Source organism: Metopolophium dirhodum, chromosome 5 (assembly GCF_019925205.1).
Source record: "Metopolophium dirhodum isolate CAU chromosome 5, ASM1992520v1, whole genome shotgun sequence".
Classification (NCBI taxonomy): domain Eukaryota; kingdom Metazoa; phylum Arthropoda; class Insecta; order Hemiptera; family Aphididae; genus Metopolophium; species Metopolophium dirhodum.
The window spans coordinates 15854570-15866796 of NC_083564.1; the positions used below are offsets into that span (position 1 = coordinate 15854570).

Sequence of the window (12227 nt, forward strand, 5' to 3'; positions counted from 1 at the left end):
CGTCATCATTCTCAAAAAAATTATCTAGTCAATAATTTTCAGTAAAAAGATGGTTTTCTTTTGAAAAAAAATCTAATATACCTATTATATAGGTACTGTACAGCCTGTAAGTCGTCATAGAATTATTGACACTTATATAACACATATATTACAAAATAAAATAGTTAAGAATACAGTTCTTATGTATAGGTTTCTTCTATACTAAAAAATTAAAAAATCCAAATTTTAAAGAATTTATAATTAAAGGAAAAAACGTGGACATAATTGGTAATAAACCCTGTGTAGTAAAAACAAAATGAGGACCTAAAAGTCGATAAAATAAATGTTGAGAATAACCCCTGATAATATAACATGCATGTGCACTAGGTAATTATAATTTATAGTTACCTGCTATAGCTACTATACTTTACTAATTATTGAAAAAAACCATTACCATCGGGTTCAACTTGCAGCAATAATAAATAATACAATATTATACGATTGTAATCGACTGAATCTATATACCATAATATAATTCCGTATCGATATTATATCAATAAATTATCGTTTATAAAACGTAGTAAAATATTAGCATAAAAATAGCCAACGGGAAGCACACATACGTCATTCATAATTCACGTGATTCACTGTTAAAATTCGTTATAATTAAGTGATATAAAATGTAATCAATACGCAAAAAATATTAACTGCACATATTGATCAGCTGTATTTATACACAGGCGATAGTATGTTTTCAAAAATTGAAATAGTTTCATCGTTATAATAAATGCTATAATAATATTATTGCACGGCGAATAAAAACCGATAGTAACCAGTCTTTGATCAACGTACTCGAAGATAATGTTCGTTGACCTCAACTAAATCTAACCATTATTATATCGAATAAACTAATCAGATTATGATACTTTTAGGTGGAGATAAACGATTTAGTAAAACCCGCTATTTGCGCTACTGTATAATAATATGTAGGTACATGAAACAAGGTGCAATGCACATTGGCATTAATGTACCTATTATACTTATTAATTCAAATATCTTGTGCGGATGACGGCTGCACCTGTAAAGCCGGTGACGGATACGTGCGCGCACGGACGGCGGCCAACACGTTATGCGTCGGGCGTGTAGTTACTTACGTCGTAGGTACCTGTCGATAGCCCTGTAAGGAGGGGAGAGTGAGAGATCGAAAGTGGACTGTATTAAAGCTAGGTTCAAATCTTTAGGATGTATGAGTGCTAAGGTGATGAATGAGAGGTACCTAATTACAATAACAACAATGGGTCGATAAATATGGTGCAGAACAATTTATTGTGGTGTTCTGCAAAAGACTCTCTTACTGACTAGGGTTAGTATTATAAGCGCGATCACATACGATCGCGTGAATCAATAAATCAAGAAACAAAAAAAATAATACAAATGCAAAAGAAAATAGTGTTTGTTGACAAATAAATCGCGTGTGTACGACCTGATAAGGACGGAAGATGATACCACGACGATGGCGCGGCAGTTGACCCAGTGGAGCGTTGCAACAGCTGCGGGCGGCAATCGGGGCTGGCGTCACTTGCACTCCCGTCGCTTTCGACGAATGGGTCGACGACACTGCGTACAAAACGTAAAGACGAGGTGTTGGACGACGCGGACACGAACTCGTATTTCCGTTAGAGGGAGATCGCGAAACGGTCACGCGAAAACATTAATTGTCGCGGCGTAGGGACGCGGCACAAACGACAACAAAAAAATGGCTTGACCACGGTTCGCACTGCGTAGGACGGGCGGGCGGAACACGTGGGTGCGAAGCGAGCAGGGCTCGAAACGCACAGCGAGTCGGGCGAGCGACGGAAAAACTAATAAACGGTGTTGTATCACGACACAGGCGGTCGAGCGATACACGTTGTCGGCACTACGCACGGCGCGACATGAGAAGAACACGGGCGGCTCAATCTGCAAACACGTGGGCAACCACGGCCCGGGTTCCCACTGCGAAGCTCGGACGGGCGGCGGACAATAAATCAAGCCGCGGTGTCGGCGCGGACGGCCAGAACTCGAAACGCGAAGAAAACAACAAAACGTACATACACGATGAGTTCGTGAGCAGCGAAGGCTCACCGGATCGCGTTGATTAAAAATGTGGTTTACCAATAAAAGTGCCAAGACGGCGGAAAAACAACATGTTGCCTAGACGGCTTAGAAGCGACGACTTTTGCATGGCGGCGGGTGCGGATCGCTGGAGGCACGACTGTGGCGAGACCGTCCCCACTCTGGAGGTGCAAAGTTCGCTCGCACACTTTTCGGCGGCTGGGCGGCAGGGTGACAACATTATGACCTAGTCATATCGCATACAACCGCGCGGAAATACGAACCGCCGATTGTGTACCCAACATTTCCTCCCCGCGTTGAAAGACCAGGGCGTCTTTCAAGAGATCATCAAACATGAATATGGACGTTGAAGTTCAGATCATACACATTACAACAAATACGGTGCGAAAAAAAAAAAAAGTACATGATAACATGGAAATAAATAATAATTAAAAAAAAATTACATTGTACCTGACACTCATCAATAGACAAATAAATAAATAACATGAACGAGAATGTGACTGTTGCACACACAAAAAAAATAAAGAATAATAAACAATGAGGACCTTGGGAGATGAGGATAAGATCAGGGCTCGACTGGTAAACGCACAAGTTTCACTACCGGACGTTTGTAGACACCGTCCTGCGTGCGCACGGACACGACGCGAACAACCTCGTCTGATCCCGGGTGGACCTCGGTGACACGACCGAGACGCCACTCAGTTGGTGGTCGAGAGGGGGCCTCAACGATGACCATGTCACCGATCGTCAAATTCGGAGATGACTTGAACCATTTGTATCGTCCTTGTAGTGTAGATAAATATTCACGTGACCACCGTTTCCAGTAGGATTGATGACACTGTCGAATGAGTTGCCAACGATTCAGCCTGTTGATTTGGACGTCGGTGAGGTCAGGTTCGGGTAAAGCTTGAAGCGGCTGTCCTATCAGAAAGTGCCCGGGCGTTAGCGCACTCAAGTCGTGCGGATCGGATGATGTTGGCGTGATTGGTCTCGAGTTTAAAATACCCTCAATGCGGGTGGTCAAGGTGAGGAACTCCTCATATGTCAACACCTGTTGACCGATGGCGTGCTTGAAATGATATTTGGTGCTTTTGATGCCAGCCTCCCAAATTCCACCGAAATGTGGGGCGGCGGGCGGATTGAAGTGCCACGCACAGGTCAGATGTGATGACAGACGATCTTGAACTTTGGCATCACGGAACAACGTTTTCAGCTGGCGCGCGGCGCCGACGTAATTTGTCCCACAGTCCGAATAAATGTTGGACGGGATGCCGCGACGGGCGACGAAACGGTCTAAGGCTGCAAGGAAGGCCTCCGTGCTCAAATCCGACACGATTTCGAGGTGGACTGCCTTAACGGACATACAGATGAATAATGCTAAGTAGACCTTGACTGATTGCGCATTCCGACGGCGATGTTCTTTCACGAAGAACGGGCCTCCGTAATCCATCCCGACGTGCGAAAAAGGTCGATGCGGTTGGACCCGGTAGGACGGTAAATCTGCCATCATCGGCTGAGGGCGGACAGCCTTGTGACGGGTGCACGGAACGCACGAAAATATGACACGTCGAACCGCAGCGCGACCCGACAAAATCCAAAATTTTTGGCTTAACATTGACAGTACTAATTTTGAGCCGCCGTGCAGAAATGACAGGTGGTAGTGGCGAATAATCAGCTCGGTGAGGTGTGAGGATCGCGGCAGCAAAATCGGGTGCTTCGCGTCCTGACTGGCACTAGCGAAGCGAAGACGGCCTCCGACTCGAATGATACCCTTTTCGTCGACGTAAGGTGCTAGTTGTGCCAGGGACGGCGGCGAAATCATGGATTCATTTTTTAACATTTTTCTCAAGTCTGAAAAATAAACTTGTTGTGTGCGTTGCACGGCGATCGATAACGATCTTTCCCGTTCGGTAAACGTGATTGGACCGACGCGGACAGGTTGTCGACGTAGACGGTGACACAGGTAGCGCAATATGTATGACAATACACGCAGCATTTTACCGAGCGACGAAAATCGGTCAATAAATTCGAGTGAAGGCGGATGAACATTGACGGCCAACGTCGTGATGACATTCGGTCGGGTCTCCGGCAGCTGGTCTGGTGTGAGCGGAATAAATCTCGATTGGGGCCACTGGTCTTCGGGAAGTCGTAGGAAGTCAGGACCGTTCCAATAGATGGACGAGGACAACATTGATTTCGGCAACAGTCCACGAGAAGCTGGATCCGCGGGGTTGTCGTTGGTCGAGACGTAACTCCACATACAACCAGGTAGCAATTGACTTATTTTTGCAACTCGATTTGTTACAAAGATCTTGAAATGTTTTTGGTCCGACGTCAACCATGACAAGACGACCGATGAGTCTGACCATGCTCGCAAACGAGATACGGGAACTTCGCTGGACAGAACAGAATGCACATGGTGAAGGGTACGGGCCAATAACAGAGCACCGCACAGTTCTAGGCGTGGTATCGATAGCGACTCGTCGGCGGTCGAGCTCTTCAAAGGCGCAACCTTAGTTTTACAGGTAATGAATTTTACAGAAATATTGCCGGCGGCATCGACGAGACGAAGGTAAATGGTAGCCGCATATCCTTTGATCGACGCGTCTGCGAAGCCTAGCAGCTGGATGTCCTGTTGACAAGTGGCTTCGATGTGACGTGGTAGGCTTAAATCGAACACAAGTGGTAATTCTGTGCAGAACTGTTGCCACATGGATTGCAACTCGTCAGGCATCGGATCGTCCCACCCGAGTTTCTTGCTCCACAAAAGCTGCATAAAACACTTTGCCCACAGTAGCATTGGTCCCAGGGCGCCGATGGGGTCGAATAGGCGGGCAATGACGGACAACACTTCTCGTTTCGTAGACGAAGTCTGTTGAAGGCTGGTATGATAAACAAATTTGTCGGTGTTCGTGTCCCAGTGCAGGCCGAGAACTTTCACGGCGTGTTCTTCTTGAGGGTCGAATGATATGGCCTGTACTCGGTCCCCGGAAGGAACAGACTCGAGTACGGCGGTGCTATTGCTGGTCCACTTACTCAACTCGCAGGCACAGCTGCGCAGTAGACCGACGATGTCCGTTTTTCGACGTAACAATAGCTCTTCAGTGTCGGCGCCGATGACGATATCATCGACGTAGGCGGTTCTGGTGAGAACGTCTTTGGCTAACGGAAACCGATTACCGTCTTGGCTGTCGAGCTCGTGTAGACAACGTATGGCTAGATACGGCGCACAGTTGAGGCCGTACGTGATGGTACACAATTGAAATTCAACGACGTCGTCGCTAGGCGCGTCACGCCAAAAAATATGTTGAAATGCCCTGTCTTCTGGACGAATTAACATTTGTCGGTACATTTTGACAATGTCGGCGGACAGAATATATCGATGCATACGGCAGCGGAGTAGAATATCGCGTAGATCGACTTGCAGCTTCGGTCCGGTGCACAATATATCGTTCAAGGAGCGACCGGATGACGAGGCGGATGATGCGTCGAACACGACACGTATTTTGGACATGTCACCGTCGGCTTTGAATACGGCATGATGCGGAATAAAATAGATGCCCGGTGACGGGGCTGGCACCATGTGTCCCAGCGAACGGTAGGTGGACATGAACTGACGATACGCCGCATACAGCACGGGATCCTTGGCTAATCGCTTTTCTAGATTATAGAATCTTTTCAGCGCTATAGAACGCGAATCACCGAGACCGTGATGCGATGTACCATGCTGTTGAGTTGGGCCGGTGAACAAATGGCGAAATGGTAGGGCGACACAAAATCGACCTGTCGTATCACGCGAGGTAGACTTAGTAAAATACTCTTCACACCACTGGTCTTCCGTGGTAGGTGACGACGGTGCGGCGGGTTCTTCGATCAACCAGAATTTTTTAATTAAATCTTCGATTGAGGGCGGAGCGACTGCGGTGGTCAGCGTGACTGGAGGTGACTTGTTCGGAGTAGAAAATGAACCGAAAATTATCCAGCCAAGCTGAGTGTCAAGGGCCGATGGTAAACCCGAATGATGTTCCACACCCGCGTGTGGGCGGATCAGACTTGGTAGGATATCCGCACCGAATAAAACGTCGATGCGAGACGGAGTGTCGAATTTGTCATCGGCGAGTCGAAGGTGTTGATATTGTTGACGCACGGTCGCTGGTAACCGAGTAGCTGGCATGGCAGTGGTAATTTGTTTTAGAACAACTAAGTCAACAGACGGGAATAAATAATCTGGTTTAACGTGTGACGAAAATTGACAGCGGGTTATACCTTGAACGTGGGACACAGGACTTTGTGCGAAACCTACGATGTCAGACTTGTAACGACGTTTCGAAAGTCCAAGCCGCGCTGCACAATCACTAGTCATGGCGGAAATCTGCGAGCCACTATCGAGCAGTACGCGTACGCAATGTACTTGTTCCCACGCATCTTTAATGTGAACAATCGCTGTACCTAGTACGACGGTAGAATTGGTGCAGGCGGCACCGACAAACGAGCTAGAATTACCACTCGACGTGGTGGGTTGGGGTACCGGGGTACTATTCGAAGTCGTATTATCTACAGTTGACGTTTGATTTTGTTCACGATGTAGTAGGGTGTGATGACGCTTACTGTTGCACGAAAAACAACCCTTGGTCGACGGACACGTATTGACCATATGACTCGAACTCAAACACGCGAAACACAATTTACGAGCTAATACAACGTCTCGTCGTTTATCAACAGTCATTCCGGTGAGTTTCGGACATTGATATATTCTATGATCGGGCTTATCACAATATAAACAATTCCTAGTCTTAAATTTAGTCGAAGCGGACGTAGTAGCAGCGAACACTGATTTAGTCGATTTGGTATGTTTACCGCGAACATCCGGTTTTTCGAACGGTTTTTCGTTGCGACCGACTTTATTAGATTTTGTAAGATTTTCCAAAATCTTACATCGATGTTGCACAAAATTTACTAATTCGTCAAAAGTCGGAATAGTTGACTGTGACGTACTAGATTCGAACAGTTGTAACGTGGTCGGGTCGAGAACGCGAGAGCACATATGGAACAGCAAAAAACTCGAAAGGTCATCGACCCCCAGCGATTTAATTATTGATACATTTTCCTTAAATGTATTGACGAACTCAATTAAAGCTGGTAGTGATTCATGAGCGATTGGTTTAAAGGCGAATAATTTGTCCATGTGAGCGGAAGCTAACAAACGTTTATTGTTGTAACGCTCGGACAACGCGTCCCACGCGATCGGGTAGTTAGCCGCGGACAACGGTATAGATTTAATAATAGCCAACGCTGAACCAGATAGACACGACAGTAAGTGATGAAAACGCTGTGCGTCATCTATGTGTTGGTTATCATGTACGAGTGATATATATATATCGCGAAACGATCGCCACGATAGTAAGTTGCCGTCGAACATAGGTAATTTAATTTTAGGTAACGCGACGAATTGTTGTTGTGGCACGGAATTGGTGAACGACGAAGACGACGATTTACTTTCGGAAGTAGACACAGGAACGGCACTCGCGACAATTGTTTTTATTTCAAGACGCATGGATTCCATGGAAGTAATCAACGGACGATCAACCTGTTCAAACTCAGCAATACGGTCGGCGTCGATTAATGCGTTAATAATGATGTCTTGTTGATGTTGAAATTGTTCGACGAACTTATTTAGTTCTTCAGCGTGAATAATTAACGACGGTATTTTCCCAATATCAGCGCGTGCCTCTAATGCTGTGGCGTGAATATTTTTAACCGAATTTAATATGTTATCGCGTTTGACGCGACCTCGCAGTAGAACCTTTACCGGATCCTCTTCTTTCTTTAGTGGTGCCATGACGATACGAATACGAAATTAAATGATTACGTGATGAGGTACGATTGTGACGAAGTAATTACACGAAAATAAATCCGGCTCGAAGGACCAAACAATGTGCGGATGACGGCTGCACCTGTAAAGCCGGTGACGGATACGTGCGCGCACGGACGGCGGCCAACACGTTATGCGTCGGGCGTGTAGTTACTTACGTCGTAGGTACCTGTCGATAGCCCTGTAAGGAGGGGAGAGTGAGAGATCGAAAGTGGACTGTATTAAAGCTAGGTTCAAATCTTTAGGATGTATGAGTGCTAAGGTGATGAATGAGAGGTACCTAATTACAATAACAACAATGGGTCGATAAATATGGTGCAGAACAATTTATTGTGGTGTTCTGCAAAAGACTCTCTTACTGACTAGGGTTAGTATTATAAGCGCGATCACATACGATCGCGTGAATCAATAAATCAAGAAACAAAAAAAATAATACAAATGCAAAAGAAAATAGTGTTTGTTGACAAATAAATCGCGTGTGTACGACCTGATAAGGACGGAAGATGATACCACGACGATGGCGCGGCAGTTGACCCAGTGGAGCGTTGCAACAGCTGCGGGCGGCAATCGGGGCTGGCGTCACTTGCACTCCCGTCGCTTTCGACGAATGGGTCGACGACACTGCGTACAAAACGTAAAGACGAGGTGTTGGACGACGCGGACACGAACTCGTATTTCCGTTAGAGGGAGATCGCGAAACGGTCACGCGAAAACATTAATTGTCGCGGCGTAGGGACGCGGCACAAACGACAACAAAAAAATGGCTTGACCACGGTTCGCACTGCGTAGGACGGGCGGGCGGAACACGTGGGTGCGAAGCGAGCAGGGCTCGAAACGCACAGCGAGTCGGGCGAGCGACGGAAAAACTAATAAACGGTGTTGTATCACGACACAGGCGGTCGAGCGATACACGTTGTCGGCACTACGCACGGCGCGACATGAGAAGAACACGGGCGGCTCAATCTGCAAACACGTGGGCAACCACGGCCCGGGTTCCCACTGCGAAGCTCGGACGGGCGGCGGACAATAAATCAAGCCGCGGTGTCGGCGCGGACGGCCAGAACTCGAAACGCGAAGAAAACAACAAAACGTACATACACGATGAGTTCGTGAGCAGCGAAGGCTCACCGGATCGCGTTGATTAAAAATGTGGTTTACCAATAAAAGTGCCAAGACGGCGGAAAAACAACATGTTGCCTAGACGGCTTAGAAGCGACGACTTTTGCATGGCGGCGGGTGCGGATCGCTGGAGGCACGACTGTGGCGAGACCGTCCCCACTCTGGAGGTGCAAAGTTCGCTCGCACACTTTTCGGCGGCTGGGCGGCAGGGTGACAACATTATGACCTAGTCATATCGCATACAACCGCGCGGAAATACGAACCGCCGATTGTGTACCCAACATATCTATAGATTTTGGTAGATACCTATTTATTATATATTAAGTAATTCGTATTTATAAACCATAAACATATATATTTTATCCGTATAAATGTATAATTAATATAGATGTAAATATATTTATTGGTACTTTACGCCTACAATAGGTATTTTAATGTACGACATTCAAAAGCTGTTTTGATTGAACCACTTCAATAGGTATGCTATTAAATTTAAACGAAATTAAAATTTAATGATACTTTAATGTATACTATACATGTCTACATTTTAATATTAGATATATTTGACAAATATATATATTTTTATTTTAAAGTTTCCATTTCTTCAACTTATAACTCTTAACATATTTTCAGTCAACTTGGCCCCTTATGACTTGAACGGTCCAAAATTGTCACAGTCCACCGAGTTTTACTCGGTAACTCGCCGGGCCAATCCGCCCCTGCCTACAATATTATAATTGTAATATCATTAAAGATTAAAATCGTTTTCATGAATCATAATAGTAATTTATCACGCATTAGCTGTCTCTTAATGCAAATATTATACCAATTATATATTTTAATAACATTATTTGATTAATATGTATGCCTTCGGAAGGAAACTGTAATTTAAAATATTTCTTAAAAATAAATTTGTAGGGAAAAACACCTTTCGAGATGATATCCATAAAATAGATTAGAATAGGAATAGTACCTACCTACCGATATTATAAGCTACCTTAAATAATAATATATATTTTATTAGGTCCATGGTTTTTATATACATAGTTTATGTGTCACAAATAAATACAATTATATAACCTCCAATAATAATGATATTCCTATATGATCCAACGTGGCTATTGAGCCACAAATTCCGAGAGTAACTTGAAGTTAAAAAAATATATATAATTTAAAATATTTCTATACCTAATCAAATTGAAATAAATTACTTTAGTATACACGCTAATCATATTGTGCACTAGTACGCTACTGTACAATTGTAAGAGTTTACTTTAAAAAGAATTTAAAGTCAAGAATTAATTAACCGGTACCTAACCAAGAAAGTATATATTAAACGCTATTTCTTTGAAGTCTTTATAGTTTTACAATATAATGTACATTGCTTATGTAGTTATATATATATATATTTGTTATTTGCAATATTTAGCATATTATTGATCGTATTTTATTTTCATTCAAATATATTATGTGTGTGTGTATAAAATATACGTTTAAGATTATGTTAACTTATATTAAAGTACCTATACTATTACACCGGTCACCGACTATCACCCTTAGATCATTTACTATGGATGGAGCCACAGCGTATTAAATCAATACAATTAACGTTGCCGATATAGCGACGAGTCACCGAATTAGAGGGTCGATATGCGCACTTCTCGCATATTTATCCACAGATACCCATTGTACCTATGGATAATTATGCGAGGAGTTGCATTGCGCTAGCTCACATTGATCACCTAATTCGGTGACTCGTCGCAATATCGGCAACAAAATCATACGCTGTAGCTCCATCCATAGTACCTATATATGATCTAATCTACCACCGTTACCCGTGTAAACCATGTGGTGAACACGTTACCTACCAAAATATATCAAAAATATGAAAACATTCAGCTACTTCACGCCTCACAATGTGGCTAGTGGTTATTAGATGTGGTTATAAATGACTTGTGAAATAATTTTGTATCCAAGCATTATTATTTAATTTTGTGAATAACAAGAAAATTTTTAATTCAGACCACGTGTTGTACAAGAAACGTCGTGATAATGGAGTTGTTACGGCCTACGGACAATGCAATTTGTTGGGCTCATAAATAGGACTACCTACTCTGTTACGGGCAATGTGAACCACGATTTTTTTTTATTAATCAACTAATATTATTTTTTATTTTAATTATAAATTATGATTGTATTATTACCTACCTATTTATAATAATTTATAGTATTGTTTTTTTTATCATTTTAAAATATTTTTTTTAATTTTTACTTATTTATAATATTTTTTAAAAAACAATGATTATTAATTTTATTATCATATTACGAATATTTTAAAACAATTATAATAATAATAATTGTTATATAATATTGATGGAATGAAAAAAAAAATAACTAATATTATCATTATGTTATTTTTATAATAAATTAAATGCAATGCGATTTTACAATAAAGTATAAAATGTTTGAAACACGGCGTATAAACTTATTTTTGTTACCTATCGTACTGCCTATTTAAGAATCATGTTTTACCATATCGGAATATCGGAATGATAAAAGTAATAGCTGTCTTGATAAAATCAGTTAAATTTGTTAATTTTTTTTTGTTATTCCATCATAATATTCTTTATATTATTATGATATATGAATAAAATTAATAAATATTGTTAAAAAAAAAAATAAAAATATAATTTAGAATGAAAATTAATGTTAATATTAAACAAATAGTGGTTCACATTGCTCGGGCAGGAACACATTGACCGGGCAATGTACACATTTCCAGGTATTCCACATTGTCCATAACTAAGTAGTCCTATCTAGGAGTCCAACAAATTGCATAACGATATTTTTTATACAATTTATATTAGATTTATCTCTGAAAACAAATGTCGTGTTGGACGAACACAACGGCGATACAAGGTGTTTAATTATTAAAGTATAGAAACTAATACACGGAAATAGTTCAAACGAAATCGATAATTAAACCATATAAATAATAATTATTATAACGTACAATTTATCATTATTGTATTAAAAAAAAAAAACATGTATGACTGGCTTATCGTAACGACAGGTGCATATTCAACAAATTTAATTACAAATTTTTTCTTTGTGCATAATATTTTGGTAACTGTTGAAAACT

At 42.2% G+C, this 12227-nt stretch overlaps 1 protein-coding gene across 1 annotated transcript; it reads right to left on the reverse strand.

Moving 5' to 3' along the window:
* Nucleotides 1–2659: 2659 nt before the first annotated feature.
* On the reverse strand, nt 2660–7933 carry LOC132945549 (uncharacterized). Its single transcript, XM_061015326.1, has one exon. The coding sequence runs from the start codon at nt 7931–7933 to the stop codon at nt 2660–2662; it is 5274 nt and encodes a 1757-aa protein (XP_060871309.1).
* Nucleotides 7934–12227: the final 4294 nt, after the last annotated feature.

Bases quoted from the DNA above. Each gene is read 5' to 3' on its own strand.
- LOC132945549 (XM_061015326.1), bottom strand. From the start codon at position 7,933: ATGGCACCACTAAAGAAAGAAGAGGATCCGGTAAAGGTTCTACTGCGA.